This window comes from Anopheles bellator, chromosome 2 (genome assembly GCF_943735745.2).
Source record: "Anopheles bellator chromosome 2, idAnoBellAS_SP24_06.2, whole genome shotgun sequence".
In the NCBI taxonomy this organism is placed as follows: Eukaryota; Metazoa; Arthropoda; class Insecta; order Diptera; family Culicidae; genus Anopheles; species Anopheles bellator.
Genome location: NC_071286.1, coordinates 29,919,213 through 29,929,638, shown reverse-complemented (window position 1 = coordinate 29,929,638; position 10,426 = coordinate 29,919,213). Strand labels below are relative to the sequence as shown.

Here is a 10,426-nt window from a genome sequence, read left to right as displayed (position 1 = left end):
TACCAAGCGGTGGACCACGTGGTCCGGGTGTGGTAGGGTTTCGGCACAGAGCGATCGCACGGCCGAGGGTCGATCGGATCGAATACCCGGAGTACACAATAACAAAGCAATTTCTAAATGTCGTATTAATACTATCAACGCCGTAGTGGGAGTGTAAGTTTTCCTTTCCGTTTTCGAAATGACTCTAGCACCGTGATATCACGGCAAAACAAAGCATACATCATACAAAACATCCAAAATATAGTTACGCGAATAGACGAGGGACGTACGTAGTAACAACAGCCTATATATATTGATGATAAAGAATAAAAAATGGACGAAAAGGTAAAATAATCAGCAGCAAACAACCCGCCCGCCCTGAAGTGAACAGTGTGTGTACTAATGAAGCATAGGTATTGGATAGAAATTCACAAATTTACACTAAACAAATCAAAATAATTGTAAAACAATAACCGTAATGGGCAAGGATGGGCTACGAACGGGAAAATCCAATCTTTATCGTAAGCGTTCTAGAGAGAGAAAGACATACAGAAAGAGAGAGAGAGAGAGAGAGAGCCAAATAAATGGAACCGAAGTGGAAATTGGACCGTTACCAGAGCGCGTAATACTAGCCCATGGAATGGCACCAACTAGAATTTCGAGCTCAAACTAACGCTTGTCCGCGAAGACAAAAGAAAAGCTCAAATCTCTAACCACATGAAACATATTCTCGTGTTCAAAATTCTGCGCCTGAGAATTCGGTTCTCCCACAGCCGTCGTGGAAAGGCGGATATCGAACGATTTCAAAATTAAATACGGATCCGTTTTGTAGGGTTTAAACCCTTTTTTTCTACAATCAAATTGGGACTGTCGACTCCAGTATTCATGTGTTCATGTGTGAAACCAAACCTATCTATCGGCGGTGCTCTCGGAGGGAGGAACTGTTTCATTTTACAACCTTTGCCACTGTTTATACTACTACCGGATCCCGGAGGGTAAACTACCCGTTTTTTGTGGACCATTCGACAGTGAATGTTCGTATCGTTAGTGAGACAAGCTTAGAACTACATCGCCACTGCGTTTCTACCGAGAGGCTAATTTCTCCTTCACTGTACGATCGCCCGGTCCACGTGGCATACGGCTGGTCGTGACACTTACTTTGTTTTCCCCTTCGACCCCCACAAGACAGATTCGCAGAAGATCGATGTTAAACGGTGTAACGGGTAGTACATTTCTGCATCCATTCGCATCGCTCTTGGCGCCATCGTTCGAGTCGAATTTTGAGTGCATGTTACCTCGACATCTTCTCGGTGTCGGCTTCGAAGGAGAACGGCACCGTATGGAGCCCCTCGGCATGGCGACTGCTGCGAGGAAACCCCAAAACGAACAAATCTGTATTGTTTGAACACAAAAACAAGACTTATAAACTACACCTAACTCTTAAGGACACCCCGGGTATGACCGCTGGAGGGTAAGGGCAGCCAGCAAACAACATAGGTGGTAGTGAAACTATTTTGAACATGTATTTTTCTATGTCGGTACGTTGGGTGCGTATGGCATTGGTTGGTTCCCTTTTTTACCGTTCGCGTTGCCACACAGTTTGTCCTACGTTCCCGGAGCGGCGGAGTTACATTTTTATAAGTAGTGTTATTGTATCGGTCATCATGCAAGTGCAGGTTAATATAATTATTGTTCGTATGAATTATGTACACATGCTACACATACTCACGTACTGACGGAGGCGATAGTAGGCGAATAAATAAACCAACCAGAAACAATCGGGATTTCGATTCTTGGCGCTCTCGGCTGAAAAGAGAAAATGCTCTGCTCCGGCGATCCAAAGAAAGAAAGCACGGTTTGGTGGTAATTGGTAAACATTCACTGCGTTTATTCATAACAGAGTTACAATCGTTGAGCACTTACGGCGGACCGAACGAACGTAATTTTCACGCACAGCGAAGCATGCTCAAATACCACCATCGGAAACGGACCGGGTTGCTTTGATGCGTTCTCATCGAATAGCAGAATGCCGGTGGACGCTTATAGACGACGACCACGACGACCTCCCTTCCGGCGCGTGGAGTCAGACGGGATCGGCGTAACGTCCTCGATGCGGCCAATCTTCATCGACGAACGGGCCAGCGCGCGCAGTGCAGATTGAGCGCCAGGGCCGGGAGTTTTGGTGCGGTTTCCTCCGGTGGCACGCAGCTTGATGTGCAAGGCCGTGATGCCGAGCGATTTGCACTTCTCGGCCACATCCTGCGCGGCCAACATAGCAGCGTACGGTGACGCCTCATCACGATCCGCCTTCACCTTCATTCCGCCGGTGACGCGCGAGATGGTTTCCTTGCCGGAAAGATCCGTGACGTGCACGAACGTGTCGTTGAAGCTGGCGTAGATGTGTGCCACGCCGAACACGATTTCACCGTCGCGAACCTGCGGTCCGAGCGACACCTGGACCTCCTCCTTCACAACTTTGTTCTTTCTCGAGGGAGCCATCCTAAATGCGGGCTGTTTAGGTGGAAAATTGTGTTCACTCGCTCCGAATACGTGCTGCCCTGAGCTGGTGCGGAAGTCAAAAAGAGCACGCGAGCCTGCTTCGTCAAGCAGGCCGCTGTCAGGTGTCAAGCGCAAACGTTTATAGTATCAAATCGAAACGTTCAAACGTGTTTCCCATCATTAAACATTTGCCCCTAACGATGCAGACTCGATTCGTTTGTTTTGTTATAAACAACATGTATTACTGCTCCGTAATTTACGCTTGAAAATTCTCTCTCTTTCAGAATCTACTGTGGAATGCTGCCTGCGGAAGTTTGGCCTTCTATTTAAGGTGGATACCACTCGGCGTATTGCATATTGTCAGCTCAGCCGACAGGTTGACTGCATAACAGAGTGACAAAACTTAACGAACTTTGGTTTCAGCTGTCAAAGCTAGATGTCAAACATGTTTAGGGGGAATTGTGCATTAGAAAAAAGCTAAGAATAGCATTCCTGTTTGGTATTTGCGACGCTCCGAAAAAGTGACTCCAAATTTACAGTGCTTCTTCGGTGGAATAGAGCGTTACCCTTCGGTCACGGTGTAGCTCGAACGTTTACAAACATGAACAACAAACAAATGAAGAACGACGGTGAAAGTGACGGGGATGGTGACATGTCAGGGTCGGAGCACTCGGACAGGATCGATTCGGACGGGCAGGATCATGATTCCAGTGCAGAAGAAGCGGATGAGCCCGATTCCGATGATTCCTCCGAAATGTCCGAGGGCGAATGTGAACGCCGGAGGAGCAGCTGTTTGGAGAATCTGAGTAAGTTCGTGTAAAGTGTTGTGATGCCAACCCGCGGTTGGACTGCTGGATAGATAAACATCTCCCCTAATGGATGCTTTCAGCCAACCTGGAAAAGCAATTCACCATCCTCAAAGAGCAGCTGTACAAAGAGCGTATGCATCAGGTGGACCATCAGCTGCTTGAGGTACGCAATGGTCGATCACAGGAGTACCTGGTGCCGTTGCAGCGATTGGCGGACAACATGAATACCAGGATGGAGGTGGCCGAGGTTTTGAAAAACTACCGGATCCAAAACATTGAAAACAAGTTCGCTGCAGAACGGCAGGCAGCGTATCAGCATTTTGAGGTGTGTGTTGCCGCAGTCAGCCTTATCGTTATCATGCCCTAAAGCTGGCGAATATATCTTCCACAGAGTGAAAAAAATCTAGCCATGGACGCGATTTACGAGGAGCTGATGGATAAAATACGACGCTTGGAGGAGGATCGCCACAATGTGGACATTTCGTGGGCCGACTGGGGAACCAGCACAAAGACGGCGAAGGTACGGGGACCGGGCCGCAAAAAGGCCGTTACCGTGTCCGGGCCCTACATCGTGTACATGCTGCGTGAGGAGGAGATTCTCGAGGACTGGACGTCCATCCGGAAAGCGTTGAAACGATCGACGGCTGCTGCTACCTGATATTTAGTATAGTAAGAACTCGACCGTGCTATTTTGGGTATAAGTGCAAGTAAGCTTCGAGTGTTGAATGAGATTAGCGAAAACGGAGCTAACGGATCCCCGGCCTTAGCGATAGTCCCGCTTTTTCCAGGGAAACAAACCAAGGCAGGCAGGAAGCAGGAGCTTGCCACATTTTTATCGACGAAAATTGTAATTAGCCGGGTGATAGATACTTCCTTCCGATTTCTGCTACAATCAAGAATAAAGACGTTGAATCGAACAAGAGCAAACCGATGCAGATGTAAGAATCCGAAGAGCTAACAGGTTTTATTTGGATAGTTACCATACGCACCCTCACATTCCCTTCTCTAACAGGAACTTTTCGACCACGGCCACGTGGTCACCTTTAAGCGCGATCTGGCCCGTCATCTCGTTCACGCGCGTGATGATCGGTCGGTTAAGTTGCTTCTCGATTAGGTACCGCAATTCCGCTTCCAGTTGCCAAACATCGCCCTCCACACGTCTTACGGCCGTTATGCGGCGCTGCCCACGGAAGGAACGTTGAAGGTAGACGGGTAGCATATGATTTTTCGTTCGCAGCACAGTATACTTTAGTCCGGCCTGTGGGTTCGGTGGTTGCCACCCGGAAGGGTAACTCTCTTTTGGGCGCGGTGCTGGTACTGTCCGTGGTGCTAGTATCCGTTCGACATACTTCCACTCCGGAGGGTTTCGGACCACTTCCACCTCTGGAAACTGAGCGATGTCGCCTACCGGTTCCGAGGAGCGGAAAGACGACAGGCGGATTGGTGTGATGGCCACATTCTACGGAAGAATAGAAAGGGAAATTGTTAAAAAATTTACTACAAAAGCACTGCCCAGTAAAAGTACTAACCAGTAGCTGTTGAGATAGGCAACTGCCGACGCAAAATGGGTTAAATTGCTTTAGCCGCAATGTTTTGCTGTACACCATACGAAGGGCCATGATTGCGAACTAGATTACGACAACAAACCCTCTTGTTCGTGTCACATCGCTAGGGAAGAGGATGTCAAATTTTTGAGTAGTTTCAAAACGTCACACGAACATGCTTGGATCAATAGGATTTCAAATTGACGGTTGGGGCAGCACTTCTGGCCGAGAAGTCGTTAACTGGAAAATATTTGTCGGAAAAATATGTTTCTGACGCTCGCGCTCTAGTGTATAAATTTGAAATGCTATGCGATGATGCTAAAATCGTAAATTAAGTGAGTCAGGAGGCAATGTTGCGATAATTTGCAAGAAATGGGAGCACCTTCATAAAACGGGCTTGTAACAATTTAACGAAGATAGAACTATTTTATTTCAATTATCATCATTATAGGAACCTGAAATAATCAACAATGTCGCATAGCCCTTGTTTAATTGCCATTTTGTCAAGAAATTCAATTTCAGTTGGCTTATCATGTCAACGACTTTCACCGTTAAAAACCGGCCGCGCCACGCCACAGAACACCATTTACGTGTCGTCTTTACTTCGCTCGGGCGACCAAAATAAATAACGCCAGCTACCAGTCAGCAATTTATCTTTCTAATAGATTTGATGCCAAACCAATCAGCACACCATCGCCGGTCGGTCGTGGCTCCCGCCCTGGGCGGTGGGCGACAGAAAATGGGTAAGGTTATTAGTCTCAAGTTTTATGAATGTTTTGCTTATTGTGAACACCGCAACCATAATGGATTCTCCGTGGAACACCGCGAGCTTTCTACGCAGACATCTACTTCGGGTCGCTTGAGTAGCTCGATAAGCGTGCAGTGTTGGGTGTCTTGTTCTTTTCAGTTCTGCCTCGGTGATGATACCAGCGAAGATACCACTTTATGTACTCGTTCGGCACCGCCGCAACGTTCCCAAAAGCTTATGTGCCCGGTTTGTCCGAGTGATCTGAAGAAAGCCAACAGAGCGTAGAAAAAAAAACCAGGCCTGATGTCTTTCTGACGATAAAGATGCATACCGTACATATTCAATTTTTGAAAACGTCCTCGAACACTCCGCTCGAAGAAGTGGTTATGTTAGTTGTTGTTTTCTTCTTTCCGTTCGTCAGCCTAAAAGGACGAATGGTCCAAAAATGTTTGTACATAATGTACGGCGACGACGACCAAGACGACGACGGCAAGCTCCACCGTGGCCTGGTCCCCCCCCACCGGGCGCCAGCAAAAGCGAAAGCTTCTTTTTGCCCCATCCCCAGGGCCAAGCCGGTATCGATTTTTATCGTAAATCGTGCCACGTTTGGTGAAGACTCGAAGCGCTCGAAGCTTACGTCGCTCTCGGGCTCGGAAGTGGAACTTTTCCCGCTGGCGGCGGATACGTGCCGCCATGAGGCCGCTAAATCCCTTTATGTATCAGTGATTTTATTATCTTCATCAGTGCGATCAGTGGAAAGAGCGGAACCGGAACGTGCCGGCAGCCCTAATGAAAGTTCATCAAACCATACGCGCGTGCCTAGTAATTGAAACTTAGTGCGCTGGCCATCACACAAACTATCGCTCCGAACGCGATCCGAATCTCCGGTGATCCGATCCGAATCTCCACGAAGGCCACAGAAAAGCTATCCCATATTAATTGCACATACTTTTCTCCTCACTTGGGAGGATCGACTGCGACCTAATGGCGTCCGGGGGTTTGGTGTGGCAGTTGATGCAGTCCCCTTAAGGCTCGGTTTGCTTCAATCGATAATGAGGGGCAAGCGTGAAACTACAGACGGTGCCACGGTCTTCATAAACGGTTTCGAAACGTGCGATTAGTCACAATAGTGAGCAGCACCGGCAGTTAAGCTATAATAAGCCATGACTCATAATACTCACTGATCAAATTGGGGCAGCACTCGGCTCTGCTTGGCGCGGCGTTTCTTGGTATGAAGGATTGGTTTTTGGTCAGAACTTGAGTCAAGCGGTTATTAATAACTGTAATGAAATAAAATGTAACAGAATTCATTTATTTGAAAAAAATCCTGAGGTCAATGAGCTTTCTAAGTCATCAAAAATCATTATTCTTCGTTATTTCTTCAAATGAAACATGTTTGTATCACTTAACTCATTCTACTGATTTCTTTTTATTGGAGAGGATTTGACTGGGCCGTATTTTTGTTCTACAGTTGTTAGCATAAAATATACACGGTGTTCCATCACAATCCAACTATTTAAATGTTGAAAGATCGTTGCAGAACTGAAAGCTAACATCACAGCGGAAATTGTTGCTATTACGTTGTCTATTTCCGAAATGTTGTCCAATACAAAGAAAAATTGCCAAAGAAGGGCCGCTTTTTGTGTATCTAATTGAAGCGGGCATTTGATCGACATTGTATTTTTGGGTGAATTATTAATTAAAGGCATTCTATACCCCAAAAAAATCTTTTTCGTTTGTCCAAATCGACTGATACATAGCAGAGTTATCCAACATTTAAATAGTTGGTTTGCGATGAAATACCCTGTACATTAAATATCCTTGAAGTTACAAATTAATTGGTACTACCGTTTAGTTGGCTTTAGAATTAGAGAATTGCATCGATTTTAGTTTAGAATGCTTGCTCAACTTCATCGGCCATATGGACAGTAACTAAAACCTACCCTTTTTGGGTCTTATTCTAAAGAAGCCGAAAGCATTTACAAACAGGTACATTGAGTTCAAGCCTACAGCGCCTTTACCAATATTGTACCAATTGAAAAGCAGGACATAAATGGACACATTCAAGGGAAAGGATATATATCATGGGTTAATAAAATTAGGATGTTGGCTCTTGTCTGACCACCGTACGAGAATTGTGAAACAAATTACGCAGCAGCACATCATGCCCTAGGTTTGAACACATCGCGTGAATGCTTTCGTATCACTCACCGGCGTGGCTTGTATCAGAGCAGGAAGGGAAACATAATACGCGTAACATAATCCAAAAGTGAGCAAACATATAAAACACCCGAACTTTATCCCCCACAAAATCGTCAACAGTCGCCTTTCATCCTGGGCCACGTAACCATGTGAGAACCATGTTACGGCGAAAGAAAAGGATCTCACTTTTTCCTTCCATTTCCATTTCGGCTTCAGATCCACTTTCGCTTCTTCCATGCGCCCGATAGTGGCAAAAAACTTGTTGTTACCATCGTTGCTCCCCTCTGCGAAAAGCGAAATCAAATTTTAGTTTCCATCCATTTTTTATGGGCTGTCGCCGGCAATATGCGCTTCAAATATGTTCGCAAAACTTCGCGCGACGCGCACTGAAGTTGCTTGATTTTACGATCACAATCTGCGGCCTCTTAATATTCTCTCCCGGTTTTTTGGTGAGGTTGGTTTTTTTAAAACAAAGTAGAAAGTCTCGAAAGTGGAACCAAATGCGCAACAAGGCCCCGGGGGAAAGTTGCTCATCGGTCGCGCGGCACCCACGGACAGGATAATTTATCTGTCGTCATCGGCCCACATCGGCCGGGAAATCCTGGAACGCCAACCGTTCCCTCCTTCGCACGGCGCACGCATTCCCTTTAATTGTTTTCTTGTTGCTCCTCGGTGTGCGTGAAGGAAGTAGCGTCAAAAAAAAGGGACCAACCAACAACCCCTGCAGTAGGGCTTCGAATTTTCGCCCCGAGGCCGGTAGTGCGTCATTCGGGTGATTGTTCCGCCGTAACCGTGAACTTGTGCGCCCGCTTACGGTGGCAACGCCACTAGGGTTTATGTACAGGCCACGCCGTGTAGATGCAATCAACCCCCGGCTTGGTCGGTACATAACGCGTGGCTTGCAGTCGCCGGACGGGGTAAATAAATTTGCGCCAGGCGCCCGTCCTTTTGCCCGGGATAATGCGGCGGGACCAAAGGGACTGTGGACAAGCGACCGAGATGAGCGTTCTGGTGCCGGGGGTGCGTGCCAACACCGCAAAGCCACTGCACCGTACTGCCCAGCCAAGAGAGGAATCGTCTCCGGGATTCCATTTTAGAATTGGATTGAATTTGTTGCTTTTTGGAGCGAACTGCGTCTCTCGGAACTGGCGAAAAAGGGGGAAAACGCGGCGGTAACATCGGAACGAATTCATATTTTGGTGGCCCTTCAGGCCGAAGGACGTACTGGGCGCTGTGTGTAATGTGCCTCTTGTAGCACTGCTTGAACCTGGAGTGTGCTTCTGGCACCGGCGTCGACACGAAACGATGAATAATTTCAACGCCAAAAAGAAAGCTCCTATTTTTTGATACTTTCGATTTTCGTCCATGTTTTCCGGGTGAAACGATGCGAACTGCACAACCCGTAATCTACTTCCGTGACAGAGGACTACTTCGGAGTGCGGCACTAGTTTGACTTAATTAAAACATCTTAACCACGGAACTCGTTTGAAAGATCATCAGGACGCTATTAAAACTATTCGATTAGCTTTCTTGGGCCGGGCAACTTTTGGGTCGATATTCGAATTCTTCGCCAGCGCTTCTCTTGATGGGACAACTTTACCCAATTAGCGGTTACCAAGGACGCACCGTGATTTCGCAATGAAAAGTGAAAACACTTTGCAATCCTAGCCGGTCCTCTGGACCGAGACGGCCCGGGGCGTACATTTGTCCTTCCAGTAACAGCTGCGTGGCCGTTTGGTGAGTGATTGTATCGAGCATTAGCATTCCAGCAAGTCACTGTCACTTAATAATTTTACACTTAACTGGTCCTTTGCCGGCCGCGGTTTGCATTTTAATGTACTCAATTTATGGCGAAACCGCTAAGTGAAACGATAAATTAAATTAAACAGCTCCAAATCGAATAGTGAGCGATTTTTTCAATCTTCGATTCAATCTTAAACTATCTCTTTGACAATTTAATTAATAGAACATGAAGAATCGTAATAGTTTGTTTCATTAATTGGAATTAAACATAATTGTTCTATGGGCCAATGAGAGGTGAAAATAGTAGCCCATATTATACCTGTAGACTGCATTGTCGTCAATTTCTCACTGTTTTAAATTAACAACCCGTCGGTCAAAGCTGAAAATTTCGAACGAATTACATTATTAGTCACCAAGTTCAATTAGTGAATTAGAAATACAATTTTGGTTGCAGAAAATTGAGAAATATGAAAAATATATTTCCACAGTGGTAGGTCGTCAACTGAAACGGAACGATATTTGAAAAGCACATTTCATTGAAGATCATTTCCACCTCGATGGCTATGTTGATAAGCAGTATTGTGGTTCGGAAAACCCACATCGTGCATCGTGCAAGAGAAGCCAATGCACACAAAACGAGTGACTGTTTGGTGCGGATTTTGGTTGATTGGTTCTTCGGCGAAATTGTAGCTGAGAACTTGGACGACATTTGGTTTTAACAGGACGGCGCTACGTGCCAGACAGCGTAAGCCAAAATCAATATTTAAATTATGCGAACAAACCAGCAACTATTGACAAAAATTCATGTTGCTATTTCCGAAATAGGAGCGAATACAATCGACAATGTACTCAAAAATAGATCGAGCAAGTGAGCTACTACCGAGCAAGTCATGGTGGATATT

The 10,426-nt window shown here is 46.2% G+C and overlaps 3 protein-coding genes across 3 annotated transcripts; 1 reads left to right on the top strand and 2 right to left on the bottom strand.

The window, feature by feature from the left end:
- Positions 1-1,841: 1,841 nt before the first annotated feature.
- LOC131208517 (small ribosomal subunit protein uS11A) lies at positions 1,842-2,544 on the bottom strand. The gene has a single exon (XM_058201295.1). It carries the CDS (start codon positions 2,476-2,478, stop codon positions 2,020-2,022), a length of 459 nt encoding a protein of 152 aa, XP_058057278.1. The 5' UTR covers positions 2,479-2,544; the 3' UTR covers positions 1,842-2,019.
- Positions 2,545-2,960: 416 nt separating this feature from the next.
- Positions 2,961-4,187, top strand: LOC131210313 (breast cancer metastasis-suppressor 1-like protein). Its single transcript, XM_058203540.1, has 3 exons — positions 2,961-3,284; positions 3,368-3,612; positions 3,679-4,187. Exons 1-3 carry the CDS (start codon positions 3,080-3,082, stop codon positions 3,943-3,945), a joined length of 717 nt encoding a protein of 238 aa, XP_058059523.1. The 5' UTR covers positions 2,961-3,079; the 3' UTR covers positions 3,946-4,187.
- Positions 4,188-4,232: 45 nt separating this feature from the next.
- Positions 4,233-4,906, bottom strand: LOC131210269 (large ribosomal subunit protein mL49). The gene is made up of 2 exons (XM_058203491.1): positions 4,817-4,906; positions 4,233-4,746 (listed from the first exon to the last, which is right to left on the bottom strand). Exons 1-2 carry the CDS (start codon positions 4,904-4,906, stop codon positions 4,279-4,281), a joined length of 558 nt encoding a protein of 185 aa, XP_058059474.1. The 3' UTR covers positions 4,233-4,278.
- Between the last annotated feature and the right edge of the window lie 5,520 nt (positions 4,907-10,426).

What these genes read in the sequence shown, in the direction of transcription:
- LOC131210313 (XM_058203540.1), top strand. Translation starts at nt 3,080, where the DNA reads ATGAACAACAAACAAATGAAGAACGACGGTGAAAGTGACGGGGATGGT. An exon ending in CAGCTGTTTGGAGAATCTGA is followed by an intron (nt 3,285 to 3,367) that starts GTAAGTTCGTGT and finishes GGATGCTTTCAG; the next exon opens with CCAACCTGGAAAAGCAATTC. An exon ending in CAGCGTATCAGCATTTTGAG is followed by an intron (nt 3,613 to 3,678) that starts GTGTGTGTTGCC and finishes TATCTTCCACAG; the next exon opens with AGTGAAAAAAATCTAGCCAT.
- LOC131210269 (XM_058203491.1), bottom strand. Translation starts at nt 4,906, where the DNA reads ATGGCCCTTCGTATGGTGTACAGCAAAACATTGCGGCTAAAGCAATTT. An exon ending in GCCTATCTCAACAGCTACTG is followed by an intron (nt 4,747 to 4,816) that starts GTTAGTACTTTT and finishes ATTCTTCCGTAG; the next exon opens with AATGTGGCCATCACACCAAT.
- LOC131208517 (XM_058201295.1), bottom strand. Translation starts at nt 2,478, where the DNA reads ATGGCTCCCTCGAGAAAGAACAAAGTTGTGAAGGAGGAGGTCCAGGTG.